This window comes from Trematomus bernacchii, unplaced genomic scaffold (assembly GCF_902827165.1).
Source record: "Trematomus bernacchii unplaced genomic scaffold, fTreBer1.1, whole genome shotgun sequence".
Taxonomy (NCBI): domain Eukaryota; kingdom Metazoa; phylum Chordata; class Actinopteri; order Perciformes; family Nototheniidae; genus Trematomus; species Trematomus bernacchii.
This window is the reverse complement of record NW_022987387.1, coordinates 459,488-481,197: the sequence shown is the minus strand read 5'-3', so window position 1 is coordinate 481,197 and position 21,710 is coordinate 459,488. Positions and strand designations below refer to the sequence as shown.

At 38.9% G+C, this 21,710-nt stretch overlaps 1 protein-coding gene across 1 annotated transcript; it reads right to left on the bottom strand.

Annotated features, from left to right (window-relative positions):
- Positions 1 to 143: 143 nt before the first annotated feature.
- Positions 144 to 21,339, bottom strand: abhd18 (abhydrolase domain containing 18). Its single transcript, XM_034134360.1, has 14 exons — positions 21,226 to 21,339; positions 19,190 to 19,298; positions 12,095 to 12,179; positions 11,907 to 12,007; positions 9,841 to 9,916; positions 9,360 to 9,444; positions 9,081 to 9,108; positions 7,422 to 7,560; positions 7,068 to 7,157; positions 6,336 to 6,437; positions 5,957 to 6,135; positions 5,557 to 5,693; positions 3,172 to 3,334; positions 144 to 1,306 (listed from the first exon to the last, which is right to left on the bottom strand). The coding sequence occupies exons 2-14, from the start codon at positions 19,279 to 19,281 to the stop codon at positions 1,249 to 1,251; spliced, it is 1,335 nt and encodes a 444-aa protein (XP_033990251.1). The 5' UTR covers positions 19,282 to 19,298; positions 21,226 to 21,339; the 3' UTR covers positions 144 to 1,248.
- Between the last annotated feature and the right edge of the window lie 371 nt (positions 21,340 to 21,710).

Here is a 21,710-nt window from a genome sequence, read left to right as displayed (position 1 = left end):
GTATGTGGCCCTCAGTGGAAACAGTTTGGACACCCCTGCCTTACGTCATTGAGACACACTTTTAACTCATAGAATGTACGGGTTATGTGTACATACCCCAGACAAAGTCATGTTACTTTTACAAAACACAAGCTAACCCTAAACACAGTTTTTATCACTATCTGTATTTATTCATAGGAACAGCACCATCAAGAGGCTAAACAGGAAAATATAACAATATTGACTTCTGTAACCCAAAATGGCCAATCCTGCTGAAGACCTCCTCACTGCCCTGTCCCCTCTCCTCTCTCAGCGTGCTACAGTGGAGAGACCCTCCCTGAGGATGTGGACACACGTGCTGGCCTTGTAGCTGAGGAGGAGTTATATACAAAAATATTGAATTTTAGGGTAACTTCAAAAAAGTGTAATGCTTTTTGATTTCCACGTTGTCTTGTCTCTTGCTTGTTGTTGTTGGAAAAATGTGATGCAGTATTATTAATTATTACTAAATTCCTTTTTAGTACATTCTTTTTAATTTTAGATTTTTCATCCCAACATTTTTTTTAAATGTGTCAGTTGATAATATTGTTTTTAAAACCTTTTTCTTCGTGGTTGGATGGGTATTAATAAGATGAAATATACAGATTGATAGTCCACATGAATCTTTCTATGCCAATTTCATTTTTCACATGATGCTAAACCCTGGTTTTCATAATCTTCTAGAAAGCACAGCAATCGACTCAACTCGACTGATTGCCCACTACTACATGTTCTCTTACCTTGGTAATGGTATAAAAAACGAGTTGAATTTATGAAAATCGTATTGATTATAAATATAACCAATAACATTTCTATTTGCATAACAATGACATCTGCTAAAAGTGTTCATTAATCAATTCTCAGTTAGAAAAGTGTCTGTACAGTGAGCTGAATTGACTTAACATTACTTGATTGTTTTTCCCATTAGAATGTTACAGGGTGTGTTTCCATCCAGAGTTTCTCCATGTCAAATATGAATAACACACTGTTAACGGTATTTCACCAGTCTGTTAACACCAGTTTAACAAATCAAGCTAGAGGCCTGAGTGTTGTTTGACAACTACAGACTGGCAGGACTGGAAAACAACACATTTGATACTCAACAGTTTTCATCTCTTACAAGAATTAGGTAATGTGATACATTAGACAGCTGGTCTATAGATAGGCATTCATTTTCCAGCCAGGGATCCTGATGCAGTTTCAGGGAGGAAAGGCTTCAGCCTGCCATGGCTAGTGCAGGTTGGGATACTTCAGGCAGAATCTGTCGAATGTATCGTATATGGCCTGTCTGAGAAACAAACAGATATGCAATCAATTCTAAGAACAACAACACAAAATGTAGCACGATACACAGTCTGGGTTTACATTTGAATTCGTTTTTTACCGTTCAACAAAAATTGCACCCCCAAGTTTGACAGCACCAGTGTTCATTTCGTCAACGAAAACTATGACGAAAAATGTTCGTCAACGACCTTTTTTACATGACTAAAGACGAGACGATGACAAGCTAAAAATACATTCTTGATAATAAAAACTATGACGAAATGTATATTTGGTTTCGTTGACGAGACGAGACCAGAGTATAGGAATACTCTGTTACAGTAAAAGTCCTGCATTCAAAATGTTCCTCAAGTAAAAGTAGAAAAGTATTCTCATCAAAATATAGTTAAAGTAGCGACAGTAAAAGTAGTCATTGTGCAGATTGGTCCATTTCAGAATAATATATATGATATGTTTTATAATGATTGATCATTAAAGTGTTCTCAAAGCTGGTAAAGGTGCAGCTAGTTTGAATGACTTTGTATACTGCAGGGTAGATTGTGAATTTACTCCAGGTGGAACTAAAGTCTGATTTAACACTTGATTATATTTCACATCATTCATACAGATCTGTAAAGTAACTAAAGCTATTAAATACATGTAGGGGAGTGAAAGTACACCATTTACCTCTGAATTGTAGTGGAGTAGAAGTACAGAGTAGCAAAATACTTAAATACCCCAGTTAAGTACAAGGACCTCAACATTTTACTCAAGTACAGTACAATATAATAACATCATTATATATATTTTATTTATAACTTATATAAATATGACTGAATTAGTTTAAAGAGAGAAAACATTTTGACTAAAAGTTGACTAAAATGTAAAGATTTTTCATCGACTAAAACGTTTTGAGTTTTCGTCGACTAAAACTAGACTAAAACTATGAAGGATAAAAAGGACTAAAATGTGACTAAAACTAATAACCATTTCCGTCTAAAGACTAAGACTAAATCAAAAATAGCTGCCAAAATGAACACTGGACAGCACATGGTTAATGTGTGATTGAATAACAGCTGTAGCATCCTTAAGTGTGCACATGTTGTTTTTCACAAGCTCTACAACAGGAGGTCTTCAACTATTCAATTGATAAGGTTAGAATATTGATATGATCTCAAGAATAAATGGACTTGACGCGAGTCCACTGTTTCTCTGTTAGAGACTCATCACTCATGATAGTGTTACTGGCTGGTGTGTGTACAGACATCATTTTGGCCTTTAACAAGATTGATTAGGTATCTTTGTAAATGATCTACAGGTAATGGTAATTGTTCAAATTGCCCAACATATGCAAGTTAGCATCCGGCAGTTTCTATGCGCTGGGGACCCCTACTATTACTATTTGTAATTCCATTTGTAATTCAACATGTATATTTTCTACTTTCTTGTTTATTTCTAGTCTTTTCAATTGTATTGTACAATGCAATGTCTTTTTATGCTGCTGCAACACAAACATTTACCAAATTGGGATCAATAAAGTACTTCTTATCTTCTTATACATTTCTCTCGTAAGACTTTGGGGTACTCAACATTTCCGGGTTCAGCAAATTGGCAACTAAACTAAAAGGCTCTAATCCCAGCATGACTTGTTCCCACTGGGCAGAGAAAGAAAAGAGTCAAATGTGGCAGGTCTTCACCAATATCACTTATTACTGACCATTAACTCCAACAACATAACATAACATCAGGTCATACTAGGAGGCTCAGAAATGGGAGAGTGTCACAAGTCAAATAAAACTTGTTTTCTGGTGAGCACGAGTTTACCTAGGTACAACCAAACACAGGAACACACCACGTGATACTAGACAACACATATCCTGAGTAGGAGTTTACCTAAAGACACTCTGTTTAAACAGATATGCACTGATGTGTCCTCCATTCAGATATCTGACTTCACACCCGGGCCAGATCTCCTGCAGACTGAGCACTCCTGTTCGGGGGATGTAGGCGTCCTCTTTGGCCTGGACCACGATAATGAGACTGGGGTCTACAGGGACTGGGACAGTGGGAAGGACAGATCTAATTCAGATACATGTTGACACTGACAAATATACAGGAAATCACGTTTTACAGATGACAGCTCGACGGTCTACATATGTCAAACCTGCAGCAAAAACCTGGGTCTAATATTCAACAGAATCCTTTCTTTTGAAAATGTGGTTCAATCACGTTTTCATTAACTTCAAGGATCTTCTAAAAAGTATTTCCTCTATCGACCTAATCTTAAGAAGGTCATACATGCTTTTATATAATGAGGGTTATATTATTGTGATTCATTGTTTTCAGTGTTAAAGGTCACCTATTATTCAAAATCCACTTGTTCAAGTCTTTTATACATTAATATGTGTCCCCTCTGTGTTAAGAGATTTGGAGAGTTTCAGGAACAATGACCCCCTCTCTTTTGGACCTGATCCATTTATATAAAAACCTCTCTGAAAATCAGCTGATCAGATTTTGACCACTTTGTGATGTCACAATGTTTTTATGGGTTGTGTAACCATTAGCCAATAACCAACCAAGGTAACCAACCAAGGTAACCAACCAAGGTAACCAACCAAGGTAACCAACCAAGGTAACCCCCCCCCCCCCCCCCCCCAAACACTTTCCCAACTGGGAAAGTGAATCAACTGGTCACAAATGCAGCTGCTCATCTTTTAACAGATAGTAGAAGAAAAGATCACATCTACCCAGTTTTTGCAAGTAAGTTATAGAAATTGAAAATATTTTACTGTTAACCTCACTTCACGGTTTAGCTCATTTGCTGCAATGTTGCTGTTGGGTGGGTCAGAGCGAGGCAAAGGGCGACTCCAGTCCCTTTGTCATGTCATTGTAACTTTGTTGGGTAAAACAACAGACGTGGTGTCTAATGTGCAGTGGCGTTTTTATATGTACAAAAGTGGTGGGGCACAAAAAACTTAGATGTCTATATATAAGCTTCTGCAGTGATGTGCAGTGAGGTTCATGGCTGGTGAGGCACTGGCACTGACTCTTCAGGTTTACAAATATTATATTTTGACCTAAACCAAAATATAATATTATTTTCAAAAGCTTTTTTTGTCTGATGCTTCGATTAATTTTAAACAGACAGTTCAACAAAAGGATACCCAAAAAATGTCATTTTATCATTTAAATATTGAATTGTTCTCTCTTAGTAAGATCCCATTTTCAATAAAATGGCGGTCTTACCTTGACTTGAAGATGAAGTCCATTTGCCTATCCTTCTGGACAAACATTTCTATTACTTTTTTGTAAAAGTCCTCCTTATGTTCTTGTAGTTTCAAAAGTCTATCATAAATCTAATCCATAGATTTATGATAAAAAAATTATATAAGTAGGGTAGACATGTGGATGTTATCCGGCTAATCAAAACGTGCATTTATCTAACAGGTACGTTTCCCACAGATCTTATTTCGAGCTATTTTCTAAAATCCTCTGGAGAAATCTCATTGCTTTTTTGTGCTTACTTCCTGGTTTTAGGACGCGTCACTGCAGCTCTCTCGTCTCCTCTTCACACACCACACTTTTCGCGGCACACGTACTTACAGCCAATCAGCTCTGAATGATTTGAGATGACGTATGGTGGGGATGGTAGCTCCATGCCCCTCTGGTCATTATTTTTTTGCCACACACATTTCATTACAAAATACTCTGAGCATGCGCAGTGAAGTTTTTACAGTCACCGTTGACTTCACAGCGAGAGGAAGGGGCATAATCAGGTTTTGTCCCACATGGCTCTAAACAGCTCAATAGGCACACACTGTGACTGTAGACACACTAATTAGAAGAACACAGACTAAAACAGCAATGTACAGACGAATCAGATGATTAAACATGATCTTAAAATATATTTTATATATTTTTTTATTTATTTTTTTGCATTTTTGTAATCATTATTTATAATACTTTCTGCTGACACTAGGTGGGGCTGTGCCCCACCTGCCCCTAATGACCAGTCGCCACTGCTAATGTGGTAGAACTGGAGGCAGCTGGGAACCACGGTGCCCGTGTTGCACCTTGCAACCTCCGAGTCAAACACAGATCATGGATGTTGCCAGGCGAAACCACAGTTGCCTTTTTTTTGTAAATTGGTTAAGAGCCGTTTCAATGTCCCTTTATGATAAAGGAGCTGTGATAGTATTATGATAGTGGTTCCTCTGTCCTTTTTATGTTAGCTACTAAACTGAAAAATAGCCTGCGGATCTGCACCTTAAAACTCACCAGAGAAGTTGGCCATGTGTGTGCATTCATCCATCACTCCCTTCATGAAGCTTATAGACTCTCGATGTAATGAGGGTCGAGAGCATTTTGTCGACTCCGTCTTCGTCCCCTGCAGTGGGTTGTTTGCACCTGGGCTTCTATAGAAGAAGAGAAGAAAATCAGCTTTACAAAGAAAGGGATTCGGAAGGCAGTTGGCTGGCCTTGGGCTTGTAGGGAAAATGGTATATTGCTGCATTTAAAGTATGTTTTGAAAGTTTGTGCCGGTTGAAGCATGCAACATATGAAAGCAGAACAAAAAGAAGGAAAGGTGAGGAGGGAAACGATAGTGGATATAACGTAACATTTTATGCCTTGTCCTTAAAAAAGGCAAAGAGTCAAACTCTGTATGTAAATCAATGACCTTGGCAGATATCCGAGGCCACCCCCGCTGGTCCCTGATGATAACACTTGGTCCACGAGTTCAGCCTCGGCCTCCCCTCCAGCTCTGGTGCTCTGACCCACAGACACTCGGACATCTCCAGACCGGCTCAAAGAGTTGTCATTCTTCGCAAATTCTGGAGCCATCTTAAAGGAATCAACCTGATAAAAGCGGACACAGAGCAAAATATACAATGTACTTATTATTGCTAATGGGTGTTCATGTATGTGTTCTGAATTAGGGATTATTTCTCTAGCAGAATCCTTGGTGAGAAATCCAGACATCACATACAGAATGTAGACATTTCCAATCATTCCTTGTATAGAAAGCGATCCTTCAAAAGAGTTCAAGCATAACCTACCCCACAGTACTCCAACAGCTTTATGATCTCTTCTTCATACACTGAGTTTATGGCATACTGCTTCTCCAGCTCCTTCCAGTTCACTGCTTTACTCAGCACGCCCTGCAAACACAGGGTCGGAGGGGAGGGTGGGGGGAGATCAGCCAGTGGGTACATTGACCCACCCCCTGTATCTAACAAACTGTGCACTTTTGTTGTCATGTGACCATAACTTCAGGAAGCATCCATCATTGCTATGTTTCTGTGATGGAGAGAAGCACATGGTAAAGTGGTAAATGTGTTTTTTTCACAATAAACCATGTTCTGTCAAAGCAAATGTATCCAGGTCTGAAAAGATGTATCATAGATGTTGGTTATTTAACAAGGTGTAAATGTGAATGTGAATCATTTAGCTAAAGATTAGCATTAAAGACCAAAACAGTCTATGTGCTGAGGACTCGTACTATACATTTCTAAAATTAAAACTTTGGGGTACTCAACATTTCCGCGATCGCCCATTTGGAAGTTAAACACTAGCTCTCACAATGGTCTGGCTTATTTTGAAGTGTATATATTTTTTTCTTGTTGTTCTGAGTTTGTAACTTTATTGTAAATTGCACTTAATTTAGGTCAGCTAATTAAATGTAATGTAAAAAAAAAAAAATAACACCAACTATAATGTTTGGTTATGATGACAATTGTAATGCTGCTCTAATAACTGACTTGGTCTATTTGAGATAGAAAGAGTGTTACCGTGGTGAAGACACTTGAGGCAGTGGACCAGGACAAACAGGGAATCAGAGGAATGGGCTTTGGCCAGTTTGTCACCGCCAGGGACGCCATCTACACACAAAGACACACAAGACATGAAAAATATGATTTTTTGGTGAGATGAGGTATTACAATGGACCCACTGGTATTTGTATGCAAGCTTGCAAGCAAAACATATACTTTCACATATAAAGAAGGTGCTGGTGATAATGGGTGTCCAGGGTGGCAAGCATATGGTCTGGTTGTTTAGAATATATGGTTCAGATGAAAGAAAATCAAAGTGAAAAGTGCATTAACAAATCAAAAGACAGAATGTGTGCTGTTATGATGACTCACATATCCTCCCATGGAGATGCCAGTCATTCCTAGTGGCCAGTACCCTTCTCTCTCCAGCCAACGGAGAAGCACTGTTGACTCCAGGATCAAAGCCCCTCCCATCACAAGCAGGTCTGACACATTCTTTAGACAGGACCGCCTAAAGTACTCACAAATAATGTCCCTGTTTACTTAACACTGAAATAATCCCAGTGTTACAAGTCCATTGAAAATATATATGTTTAACCACCACGAGCGCAGCCTTGGCTGTGAGCAGAGGACGGATTCCAACACTCATGAGAAACAAAGCCTCAGACCACACCATAGATGTCTGCAATGACTCCTGTATCACAATCAGGGTTGGGAGGGTAACACTTTACAAATGTATTCCATTACAATTACTAGCTACTTGTAGTAATCAGTAATGTCATCTGAGTATCACAATATAAAAGTAATGTAACCTGATTCATTTCTGTTACTTTTGGATGACCTCAAATGCAATGCAAATAAATCCAACAGACTTTTTCTTTCTTTTTTTTACTTAAGTGTATTATGTAAGAAAAATGTGACCTTATAAAAGAAGAAACCAAGATATTTAGGATCAAAATCGAAAAAGAGAAATGAAAGTAGCCTAAATGAAAAGCAAAAAATAAAATTCAAACAGTCGTCTAACTATAATATATAATTCTTAATTAAAACATTAGGGGAATACAGTTTACTTTTTATTTAATCCTGATTACGTAATCCCATTCCATGTAATCTGTTACCCCCCAAACTTGATCACAATCCACATGTTCATTGTGTTTCATACAACTGTTGCTTTGCCAAATAACTGGCTAAATCATTTTTTCAATAATTGTGTCATCCTGATTGCAACATGAGTCTATTCTGTATAGACAAAGGTTGGTCAACTCTGTATACTACAGTTGGGCTACACTGACTATATCATCCACTGCCATCTGAATGTAGGAGTTGTAGAGATGCCCTGGAGTGTAGCATTAATATCACTTATTTTCTCCATGATTTTCCACACCTTGAAAATAACAGCCATTAAAGGAAAGGTAGTGAACCTCAATATGTCTGTGGTACTGACAGCTCTATAGTGCATAATAGTCCTGCCTGCCAAAATAGATGAATCATAGAATTGAATGTCTGTTTAAAAAACACACTGATGTTGGAAATTCCATTCTTTTTTTTAAATAAGGCTACAAAACGACTGAATGTTGTAATTATAATGCTGCACCTGTGTATGTAAGATCTTACTTATCAATATCTTTCTTCACTTCGAAACTCCAGTATCCTGAAGGCTGTACTGTATCAATACAAACACACTACAGCCTGTTGTGTGTCTGATGTTTGCTGTACTAAATACATGGTTTACCAATCAGCAACCCCCCCGGACCTTACAAACACTATTCATATTTCTACCTCTCAGATGTCTTCCATAAAGAAGAGAAGCACTCCAATGTAAGCATGATGTTGTGTATGTAGATATCAGATTCAAACTGTACTTGCTTTGGCAGGGTTTTTTATCTCTGTGAAATGATTCAAACTTTTTTGATTTATGCTTTTCTTTTCCTAAACTGAAAGCTTACTTTTATCTACTTCCGCCTTAAATGTAAAAAGGCCAAATTGGTAATCAATCATTCAGGTCATGTGTGTGAATAGAAATGTACTTACAGTTGGTCTTTGGGTTTACGGTAGCCATGTGAAAGATCAGTCAAGGATTAAAACATGTTAACAACAGTTCACTTCTAACTATACTTCTATATATATTCCACCTCATTTTAGCTCAAAGGGCTGTAGTGATCAAGCAGTCTTTGCTACAAGAATTACCACCTAGCACTCGGATATCTTGACCACTGCTGCTTTGGTTACTGAGTGATTTGTCCCACAAAACAGTTTTAAAAGGAAAAATAAAAAGTGGGAAGCAGATGCGATCAGAAAATAGAAGGATATAATAAGGGCTCTCCAGAAGCAGCGAAGCCATTCCTGCCTCTTTAACCATCGGCCTGGCCATCAGAGTCCGCCGACGCCAGAAGAACTACACACAGAAACACACACAGAGACACACACAGAGACACACACAGTCATTAATACTTAAAGAGGCAAAGGAACAGAGAAAGCTGTGTAATGATCCCAGCCGGGCTTTGAAGTGTTGCAAACAAGAAGATGGTAACTTGGCGAATAAATAATACTAAGACCAGGCAAGTCTTTAACTTTCTTTGTTTAATATTGCATTTATTCATATTAAACTCAAAATCCACAGTAAGACACATGCTAAAAAGCACATTGACAAGAGAAATCAATCAGGACCTCAGGTGCATTACTATTGGCCGTACTGAATCTATCAGTACCTGCTTGGGGAGATTTGTACACTTCATACACACAAGGTTCAGGTTACGTGTAGATAGAGAGAGTGAAATGTGTAACGCCTTACATGGTCTCCCGTCCCTGCCAAGTGGATACATACTGGTCTGTTCTTCTGCCACTTCTTAGGGACTATAAACTGGAACCTGAAACAACACAAACACTGTAAAGACACAGAATCCACTCTGTGGCTGAAAGGCAGAATGATTCAATAACTATGTCTTGTTAAAGGCCACATTAATGGTTCTGCCCTGTTTAATGACAGACCAACACTGTGATAAAATGACCTGAAATATATTTAAAATATTCAGATTGTCAACATTATTTGTTTAGAAAAATTGAGAAAAAATAGCACCACTAAACATAAACTGCTGTCATTTAAACAACCTTAACTATTTTTCATTACAATTACCCGCGAGAAACGTTGTTATTGTGGTAATTGTTAGGGGGAAACACATTTGGAGACGGAATAATATGGCATAGGACAACAGTAAAAAAAACTCTGCAGAGATTTGGGTTAAAGACAGAAGAAGGGGGGGCACATTGTTGCTGCCCAATGGGAACGAGTGAGGAAGGGATGCATTGTTCTGTTATAATTATTTATTTCTTCACGTCTTATTTATTTATTCAAATGTTAATCATTGGTTGTCCATACTGATCTCGCTCGCTGTCCAGACTGATGTCATCTTTAACACTTCCTCCAGTCTGCACCTTGGACAGGGAACGATGACATGAAATATATTCATCATCCCATGTCCATGCACTCCTTGGAGCGTGCCAATTCCTCCATTGAAGTTCTCTCATTTGCATTGACTTTTTTTGTATGTTGAATAACGTCATTAGTGTTGGACCAGTTGTAATCCTGTTTTGGATTCAACTGGCTCTGCTTATATATTTTGTGGTCGGAATAATACCGTGTGAGACAGGCTGTCTTCGCCGAGCTGAGGTAGACAACATTAAGAAGATCACATTCCCATTAGGGTGGAAAGAAGCGCATGGAGGCTCATGTCGTGGTTTTTTTGGCGGTTATAAGAGATGAGAAATGGCAGAGTAAGCCCAGAAGAAAAAGTGAAACCATTGGTGCAGGTCGCCATCTTGGGTCATCACACCATACAGACCAAGCAACAGGACACAAAGACATGGGCGGCGAAGGACATTACTAACATATAAACAAATACATTAGGAATTGCATAGAAAGGGATTCGCCTGGGCTTCACTTTATGGAGACATCAATTGGAAACACATTTTTGCTAAATAATAAAGGTAATGAGGTTTCTTTTTTAATTATTTCCCACACAATATATCCTGCTAAAAAGACACTGCAACGATATGGACTTGATCTTGAATATTCCTGTACATTTTATAATCTATAAGAAAAAAGTATTTGCCATTTAGTTTATGAATGTATGTATTGTAGAATTTTTTGGTATTAGCAATATTTGTATTAAAAGAAAACGGGACAACTCCAGGACAGAGACATATGTCCGTCAAAGCTGATGGTATGGAAGCAGATTTGTTTTTTTTGTGCAGTTCATTTTATTTCTAGGGAAATGTCCTATCCAAAAAAAGGAGAAGGGCTGACTCCGAACCACATTTTGAAGAGTTCAACTAAGAACTAAAACAATATATTAGCACTATAAAAAATGATACAAATATATATTTTTTTAATTTACTTTAAGTGATTTTGTGTTGCTTTGCATGTCTGCCCCTGATGTGGACTTTTTTGTATGCAGAGTGTATGATCATCGTTTGTGTATAATCTTGAATAGATGAATAATACATTTTTAAAAAGACATGGGCGGCTGCTGACTCAAGTGCGACACTTGGTGGGTAGAATTAGGTATACCAGTCCGATCTGGTATTTGGCTAAAAGGCGGGTTTGAAAATGTTTACACTAGCCCAACCCTACAGGTCACAGAGACACTATGAGAAGCAGACACCCACTCACCACCTCTGAAGCATCTACAACAGACTGAGGTTGTGCTCTTATAATCAATGTATAGCAAATGTACGTTTAAGTGTGTCACTGATGTGATATTTAAATGGTCTAAAAATGTGTTACATTTAATGGATTTGTGCATATTCTGTACATTAGAAGCCCATCCATAGAAGTAGAGGAGGTCATCATGTCTGTACCTGGCTTTGACAGCCTCTGGAGGCAGGATTCCAGGAACCAGGTGCTCCAGAGGAGAGATGAAGAACCCTTCATGGATCTGATAGTCAGTGTGCTCCTCTGTCTGGACACAAAGGAACAAACACACCTATCTATTAGCATCCAAAAACAGTTATTCTAGTGTGCACTGAAGAGAGAACAGATGGAGTACCTTATTTATGTGAACGGGATAGTCCTCAGGCACCAGAGACCTGCACCGCTCTCTGTCACCAATGTACTTACGGAACTCAAAGATTCTATAAAACACAAACAGAAGAGAGAAGAGCACAACATCAGTACAGAACCATCTGATTCATCACTGGTTCCCCAGGAGCACTGATCTGTTTAATACAGTAGAATATATACTCAGAGGAAACTGATTGTATGGATGCATATCAACTTACAATGTCAACAACTCTTACCTTTTAATGTCAGGATTTGTGCATATTCTGTACATTAGAAGTGCATCTTGGTGGCGATTTGATAAAATATTAAATGTTAAAGGGGATCTAATATGTTCATTTACAGTTTCATATCAGTATGTAGTGTTTCTACTTTAAAGAGTCCTCTCCTGCTGATGTTCAGGTGTATATTAGTATGTAGTGTCTCTACTTTAAAGAGTCCTCTCCTGCTGATGTTCAGGTGTATATCAGTATGTAGTGTCTCTACTTTAAAGAGTCCTCTCCTGCTGATGTTCAGGTGTATATCAGTATGTAGTGTCTCTACTTTAAAGAGTCCTCTCCTGCTGATGTTCAGGTGTATATCAGTATGTAGTGTCTCTACTTTAAAGAGTCCTCTCCTGCTGATGTTCAGGTGTATATTAGTATGTAGTGTCTCTACTTTAAAGAGTCCTCTCCTGCTGATGTTCAGGTGTATATCAGTATGTAGTGTCTCTACTTTAAAGAGTCCTCTCCTGCTGATGTTCAGGTGTATATCAGTATGTAGTGTTTCTACTTTAAAGAGTCCTCTCCTGCTGATGTTCAGGTGTATATTAGTATGTAGTGTCTCTACTTTAAAGAGTCCTCTCCTGCTGATGTTCAGGTGTATATCAGTATGTAGTGTCTCTACTTTAAAGAGTCCTCTCCTGCTGATGTTCAGGTGTATATCAGTATGTAGTGTCTCTACTTTAAAGAGTCCTCTCCTGCTGATGTTCAGGTGTATATCAGTATGTAGTGTCTCTACTTTAAAGAGTCCTCTCCTGCTGATGTTCAGGTGTATATCAGTATGTAGTGTCTCTACTTTAAAGAGTCCTCTCCTGCTGATGTTCAGGTGTATATCAGTATGTAGTGTCTCTACTTTAAAGAGTCCTCTCCTGCTGATGTTCAGGTGCATATCAGTATGTAGTGTCTCTACTTTAAAGAGTCCTCTCCTGCTGATGTTCAGGTGTATATCAGTATGTAGTGTCTCTACTTTAAAGAGTCCTCTCCTGCTGATGTTCAGGTGTATATCAGTATGTAGTGTCTCTACTTTAAAGAGTCCTCTCCTGCTGATGTTCAGGTGTATATCAGTATGTAGTGTCTCTACTTTAAAGAATCCTCTCCTGCTGATGTTCAGGTGCATATCAGTATGTAGTGTCTCTACTTTAAAGAGTCCTCTCCTGCTGATGTTCAGGTGTATATCAGTATGTAGTGTCTCTACTTTAAAGAGTCCTCTCCTGCTGATGTTCAGGTGTATATCAGTATGTAGTGTCTCTACTTTAAAGAGTCCTCTCTTGCTGATGTTCAGGTGTATATCAGTATGTAGTGTCTCTACTTTAAAGAGTCCTCTCCTGCTGATGTTCAGGTGTATATCAGTATGTAGTGTCTCTACTTTAAAGAGTCCTCTCCTGCTGATGTTCAGGTGTATATCAGTATGTAGTGTCTCTACTTTAAAGAGTCCTCTCCAGCTGATGTTCAGGTGTATATCAGTATGTAGTGTCTCTACTTTAAAGAGTCCTCTCCTGCTGATGTTCAGGTGTATATCAGTATGTAGTGTCTCTACTTTAAAGAGTCCTCTCCTGCTGATGTTCAGGTGTATATCAGTATGTAGTGTCTCTACTTTAAAGAGTCCTCTCCTGCTGATGTTCAGGTGTATATCAGTATGTAGTGTCTCTACTTTAAAGAGTCCTCTCCTGCTGATGTTCAGGTGTATATCAGTATGTAGTGTCTCTACTTTAAAGAGCCCTCTCCTGCTGATGTTCAGGTGTATATCAGTATGTAGTGTCTCTACTTTAAAGACTCCTCTCCTGCTGATGTTCAGGTGTATATCAGTATGTAGTGTCTCTACTTTAAAGAGTCCTCTCCTGCTGATGTTCAGGTGTATATCAGTATGTAGTGTCTCTACTTTAAAGAGTCCTCTCCTGCTGATGTTCAGGTGCATATCAGTATGTAGTGTCTCTACTTTAAAGAGTCCTCTCCTGCTGATGTTCAGGTGTATATCAGTATGTAGTGTCTCTACTTTAAAGAGTCCTCTCCTGCTGATGTTCAGGTGTATATCAGTATGTAGTGTCTCTACTTTAAAGAGTCCTCTCCAGCTGATGTTCAGGTGTATATCAGTATGTAGTGTCTCTACTTTAAAGAGTCCTCTCCTGCTGATGTTCAGGTGTATATCAGTATGTAGTGTCTCTACTTTAAAGAGTCCTCTCCTGCTGATGTTCAGGTGTATATCAGTATGTAGTGTCTCTACTTTAAAGAGTCCTCTCCTGCTGATGTTCAGGTGTATATCAGTATGTAGTGTCTCTACTTTAAAGAGTCCTCTCCTGCTGATGTTCAGGTGTGTATCAGTATGTAGTGTCTCTACTTTAAAGAGTTCTCTCCTGCTGATGTTCAGGTGTATATCAGTATGTAGTGTCTCTACTTTAAAGAGTCCTCTCCTGCTGATGTTCAGGTGTATATCAGTATGTAGTGTCTCTACTTTAAAGAGTCCTCTCCTGCTGATGTTCAGGTGTATATCAGTATGTAGTGTCTCTACTTTAAAGAGTCCTCTCCTGCTGATGTTCAGGTGTATATCAGTATGTAGTGTCTCTACTTTAAAGAGTCCTCTCCTGCTGATGTTCAGGTGTATATCAGTATGTAGTGTCTCTACTTTAAAGAGTCCTCTCCTGCTGATGTTCAGGTGTATATCAGTATGTAGTGTCTCTACTTTAAAGAGTCCTCTCCTGCTGATGTTCAGGTGTATATCAGTATGTAGTGTCTCTACTTTAAAGAGTCCTCTCCTGCTGATGTTCAGGTGTATATCAGTATGTAGTGTCTCTACTTTAAAGAGTCCTCTCCTGCTGATGTTCAGGTGTATATCAGTATGTAGTGTCTCTACTTTAAAGAGTCCTCTCCTGCTGATGTTCAGGTGCATATCAGTATGTAGTGTCTCTACTTTAAAGAGTCCTCTCCTGCTGATGTTCAGGTGTATATCAGTATGTAGTGTCTCTACTTTAAAGAGTCCTCTCCTGCTGATGTTCAGGTGTATATCAGTATGTAGTGTCTCTACTTTAAAGAGTCCTCTCCTGCTGATGTTCAGGTGTATATCAGTATGTAGTGTCTCTACTTTAAAGAATCCTCTCCTGCTGATGTTCAGGTGCATATCAGTATGTAGTGTCTCTACTTTAAAGAGTCCTCTCCTGCTGATGTTCAGGTGTATATCAGTATGTAGTGTCTCTACTTTAAAGAGTCCTCTCCTGCTGATGTTCAGGTGTATATCAGTATGTAGTGTCTCTACTTTAAAGAGTCCTCTCTTGCTGATGTTCAGGTGTATATCAGTATGTAGTGTCTCTACTTTAAAGAGTCCTCTCCTGCTGATGTTCAGGTGTATATCAGTATGTAGTGTCTCTACTTTAAAGAGTCCTCTCCTGCTGATGTTCAGGTGTATATCAGTATGTAGTGTCTCTACTTTAAAGAGTCCTCTCCAGCTGATGTTCAGGTGTATATCAGTATGTAGTGTCTCTACTTTAAAGAGTCCTCTCCTGCTGATGTTCAGGTGTATATCAGTATGTAGTGTCTCTACTTTAAAGAGTCCTCTCCTGCTGATGTTCAGGTGTATATCAGTATGTAGTGTCTCTACTTTAAAGAGTCCTCTCCTGCTGATGTTCAGGTGTATATCAGTATGTAGTGTCTCTACTTTAAAGAGTCCTCTCCTGCTGATGTTCAGGTGTATATCAGTATGTAGTGTCTCTACTTTAAAGAGCCCTCTCCTGCTGATGTTCAGGTGTATATCAGTATGTAGTGTCTCTACTTTAAAGACTCCTCTCCTGCTGATGTTCAGGTGTATATCAGTATGTAGTGTCTCTACTTTAAAGAGTCCTCTCCTGCTGATGTTCAGGTGTATATCAGTATGTAGTGTCTCTACTTTAAAGAGTCCTCTCCTGCTGATGTTCAGGTGCATATCAGTATGTAGTGTCTCTACTTTAAAGAGTCCTCTCCTGCTGATGTTCAGGTGTATATCAGTATGTAGTGTCTCTACTTTAAAGAGTCCTCTCCTGCTGATGTTCAGGTGTATATCAGTATGTAGTGTCTCTACTTTAAAGAGTCCTCTCCAGCTGATGTTCAGGTGTATATCAGTATGTAGTGTCTCTACTTTAAAGAGTCCTCTCCTGCTGATGTTCAGGTGTATATCAGTATGTAGTGTCTCTACTTTAAAGAGTCCTCTCCTGCTGATGTTCAGGTGTATATCAGTATGTAGTGTCTCTACTTTAAAGAGTCCTCTCCTGCTGATGTTCAGGTGTATATCAGTATGTAGTGTCTCTACTTTAAAGAGTCCTCTCCTGCTGATGTTCAGGTGTGTATCAGTATGTAGTGTCTCTACTTTAAAGAGTTCTCTCCTGCTGATGTTCAGGTGTATATCAGTATGTAGTGTCTCTACTTTAAAGAGTCCTCTCCTGCTGATGTTCAGGTGTATATCAGTATGTAGTGTCTCTACTTTAAAGAGTCCTCTCCTGCTGATGTTCAGGTGTATATCAGTATGTAGTGTCTCTACTTTAAAGAGTCCTCTCCTGCTGATGTTCAGGTGTATATCAGTATGTAGTGTCTCTACTTTAAAGAGTCCTCTCCTGCTGATGTTCAGGTGTATATCAGTATGTAGTGTCTCTACTTTAAAGAGTCCTCTCCTGCTGATGTTCAGGTGTATATCAGTATGTAGTGTCTCTACTTTAAAGAGTCCTCTCCTGCTGATGTTCAGGTGTATATCAGTATGTAGTGTCTCTACTTTAAAGAGTCCTCTCCTGCTGATGTTCAGGTGCATATCAGTATGTAGTGTCTCTACTTTAAAGAGTCCTCTCCTGCTGATGTTCAGGTGTATATCAGTATGTAGTGTCTCTACTTTAAAGAGTCCTCTCCTGCTGATGTTCAGGTGTATATCAGTATGTAGTGTCTCTACTTTAAAGAGTCCTCTCCAGCTGATGTTCAGGTGTATATCAGTATGTAGTGTCTCTACTTTAAAGAGTCCTCTCCTGCTGATGTTCAGGTGTATATCAGTATGTAGTGTCTCTACTTTAAAGAGTCCTCTCCTGCTGATGTTCAGGTGTATATCAGTATGTAGTGTCTCTACTTTAAAGAGTCCTCTCCTGCTGATGTTCAGGTGTATATCAGTATGTAGTGTCTCTACTTTAAAGAGTCCTCTCCTGCTGATGTTCAGGTGTATATCAGTATGTAGTGTCTCTACTTTAAAGAGTCCTCTCCTGCTGATGTTCAGGTGTATATCAGTATGTAGTGTCTCTACTTTAAGAGTCTCTCCTGCTGATGTTCAGGTGTATATCAGTATGTAGTGTCTCTACTTTAAAGAGTCCTCTCCTGCTGATGTTCAGGTGTATATCAGTATGTAGTGTCTCTACTTTAAAGAGTCCTCTCCTGCTGATGTTCAGGTGTATATCAGTATGTAGTGTCTCTACTTTAAAGAGTCCTCTCCTGCTGATGTTCAGGTGTATATCAGTATGTAGTGTCTCTACTTTAAAGAGTCCTCTCCTGCTGATGTTCAGGTGTATATCAGTATGTAGTGTCTCTACTTTAAAGAGTCCTCTCCTGCTGATGTTCAGGTGTATATCAGTATGTAGTGTCTCTACTTTAAAGAGTCCTCTCCTGCTGATGTTCAGGTGTATATCAGTATGTAGTGTCTCTACTTTAAAGAGTCCTCTCCTGCTGATGTTCAGGTGTATATCAGTATGTAGTGTCTCTACTTTAAAGAGTCCTCTCCTGCTGATGTTCAGGTGTATATCAGTATGTAGTGTCTCTACTTTAAAGAGTCCTCTCCTGCTGATGTTCAGGTGTATATCAGTATGTAGTGTCTCTACTTTAAAGAGTCCTCTCCTGCTGATGTTCAGGTGCATATCAGTATGTAGTGTCTCTACTTTAAAGAGTCCTCTCCTGCTGATGTTCAGGTGTATATCAGTATGTAGTGTCTCTACTTTAAAGAGTCCTCTCCTGCTGATGTTCAGGTGTATATCAGTATGTAGTGTCTCTACTTTAAAGAGTCCTCTCCTGCTGATGTTCAGGTGTATATCAGTATGTAGTGTCTCTACTTTAAAGAGTCCTCTCCTGCTGATGTTCAGGTGTATATCAGTATGTAGTGTCTCTACTTTAAAGAGTCCTCTCCAGCTGATGTTCAGGTGTATATCAGTATGTAGTGTCTCTACTTTAAAGAGTCCTCTCCTGCTGATGTTCAGGTGTATATCAGTATGTAGTGTCTCTACTGGGACATGTCTCCATGCTTTAATGTTCAAAAAGCTCTTTATTGTTCTCATACTGCCTGTGCTGCAGCACCTCTTTTCACCCTCTGTCTGAAACCAGCTTTGCAGACCATTGACATGCACAACTACCTATAAAACACAACTGCAAAGGGGAAACCCCAAAAAGAATAAAAGGGCCTCTTTAAAGAAAAGAATCGTCTGATAGACTGGGTTTTATTTACGCACAAATGACACTACACAGTCTTTAACAACATTTTCTTTATCTTATAATAAGCAGCTTATATTTAAGCCTAGTCACAACTTTAAGATACAGGAGCTACTGTGGCTCATAAACCAGGCATAGAGAGGGGCTGACTATAAATGTGTGTCCTCTAAATATTCAATTACCCACCCAAAGCTTAAATACTAGACAGCATCTGACAGACGATTTATTTATGGCAAAACTCCCACACACCTCCAACAAAAGCAGAAACAAAAGATAACTGGAGATATGTTCTTTTCAAAGTTCCCTGCTGAATAATTAAGTAAATACTGAAATGAAATCCATTGTCACTGAAACATCTGAAATATAATGCAAGGTAAACAAGACCTTGAAAAAATGCAGTTCTCTGATGTTACCTCTTGAGGTCTTCAGGCTTCCCCCATCCCCCAATGAAGAGTTTGGAGAGGAGCAGTCTTCTGTAAAAGACATCCAGTCGGCTTACTCCCATGGACCAGCCCCTTGCATCTGCACAGAGATACACATTTATTTAGAGAGCATGCATGTCGTAAACCCTTTTACATCACAATTTCCATTCCAATTGAAGCTAATTTCAACATCTATAATCAGGGAAATCCAATCAAGGTGCGTCCTATGGATAGTGAGTTTACTGATTATTAGTCACTGAAAATCAAGTGTGTATCTTCTGTGTGAAGAGGGGGGGAGAAGACCATAGACTGTATAGAGTAGACTTTGTCTAGCAGGGGCTTTGGCGATCCCCAGGCCTGGCTATCAACATGTCAAAGTGTCCTTGGGCCAGAAGCTGTCAGATCCTGAACAGCAGTTATTTATCCCCCTGTTCATTGCTTAACAGTAATAACTCACAGGAAAACCAAGCTGTGGTGTTCTTAAGCTGCTTGCTCGTGGTAGGCTGCAGGTTTTTTTAGACACGTAGAAAAGAAAATACTGGGAGAATCACTCATTCTGCTTTTGATTTTGAATAGCATAGTTGAAAGCTCATTAGGATCAGTCCCTGTCTTGTAAAATGAAGTTTTGTCGAGAAACTTTAAAACAGTTGTTTGAAGTAGAAGTTTGAACTTTTAACAGTTTCTATGTTAATCTACTCAATTAGATTATGCCTCTTAATCTGCACTGTCCCCTTTCCTGTAACAATTTACATTTCCCCGCTGTTTGAAAAATAAAGAAACTTCTGAATCTATTCAAGTAAAAATACCTCAAAATTGTACTCAAGTTAAGACTTAAAGGTGGGGTAGGTAAGTTTGAGAAACCGGCTCGAGATACACTTTTTGTTATATTCCATGGAATGCTCTTAACATCCCGATAGCAATGAATATCTTAAGTGCTTTGACAACAAATCCATAAAAAAATGTCATCTGTGGAAGCCGTAGTACTGTAAAAAGCACGACCAATCATTTTAGCCGGCCCGGCTAAAATAACTGGATGGCCTACCTGCCTGTCTGCCTTCCATCTGTGCACAAACTTATCTCGTGCCCTCATTGGTCATGTGCGCGTTCGTGTGTGTTGGAGGAGAGGCTCTGTAAGGAAGTGGCAGATTTTTTCCGGCTGTGTATTTTCAAATTCTAGCGCACTCGAGCTGGTTTCTCCCAAATTACCTACCCCACCTTTAATTAAAAACAAATTAAACATTTAGTATGTAAAGTACTAAATGTACTTGAAGCTGGTCAGTTAGATATAAAGGATGTATGATGTGGTAACACAATAAGAATGTGTGCTACGATAGTACATAATTAAAATCAGAACACATGACATATTAAAAACATTACAAAAAGGTCAACATTAAAGTCATATTTCAAAGTATTATATATATATATTGACATTGGAGGTGACGCGTCCTTGATTGTTTTCAACTATGGTAAAAATAATTTGCCATTGCTTTGGCTACTTAAGCGACTCTTTCAGTGGGTACTGCACATAATGTATAAAGCACGTGCCCTGTCATGACTCAGATATTGACTCGTGCTTCTTGGCAGTCACCTGGACAGTGGTTGGCCACGTGCACGTCTACTGTGCGCGGTCACGCTTAGCTTAGAGTTTTGTGGTAGCATTCAGATACGATGGAACTGTCCCGTTAATTCTGCACTGATGAGGAGTGGCGGGACGTACAGATACGCTATTTCTATGGATGTAGTAAGGCAACGTTACAAAGCAGACAGTTATCAGGAGTACTCAAAATGATAACGCGTAACAATTATGTTTGTGACCTTTGTTATGTAATGTAACATCTCTGAAGGTGACATCACATAGCACACTTCCGCTCTGAGTAAGGCTAAAAACTGTCCGGGGATGAACTGAGCTAAAGTAGGGAGCTAACTTAGCCTTGGTGATTGTTTGCTTTTAGACCAGCTAACAGAATAACACCCGGACACACACAAAGACACACAGATAGTTGACAGAAACAGTAATGTTACACTACCTCAGGCTATACGCGTCTGTGTGTTATCCTTGTGGATTTGCTCGCACTCCTAGCTAACAGCTACCGTCCTCAGAGGGCGAATGACTGGACCAGAGTCAAGCTAAGCTAACATCCTCTCAAAACCCTGCAGCTACTTCCGGTTAAACAATAAAACTTGTTCCAAAACAGTGTTAAAGGTCCCATGTCATGGCCATTTCTACTGATCATAATTCCATTGTTGAGGTAATAATAATAATAATAATAATAATACATTTGATTTATATAGCACACTTTAAAAACAACGTCATCTCAAGGTGCTTCACAAAGCTATAAGGAACAATAAGTAAAAAGTTATCTAAAGGAGCATATTGGATAAAATATGACAATATAAAAATAAAAATAAAAGGTTAAGAGCATAGAAGGTATACTAAAATAGATGTATACTGTGCAATTTTCCAAACTCACATTGGTTTCTCATACAGCATCTCTGTATAGTATGTGTTGTG

What these genes read in the sequence shown, in the direction of transcription:
- abhd18 (XM_034134360.1), bottom strand. Translation starts at nt 19,281, where the DNA reads ATGGGAGTAAGCCGACTGGATGTCTTTTACAGAAGACTGCTCCTCTCC. An exon ending in AAGCCTGAAGACCTCAAGAG is followed by an intron (nt 12,180 to 19,189) that starts GTAACATCAGAG and finishes TGTGTTTTATAG; the next exon opens with AATCTTTGAGTTCCGTAAGT. An exon ending in TGGCAGGGACGGGAGACCAT is followed by an intron (nt 9,445 to 9,840) that starts GTAAGGCGTTAC and finishes TTCTGTGTGTAG; the next exon opens with TTCTTCTGGCGTCGGCGGAC.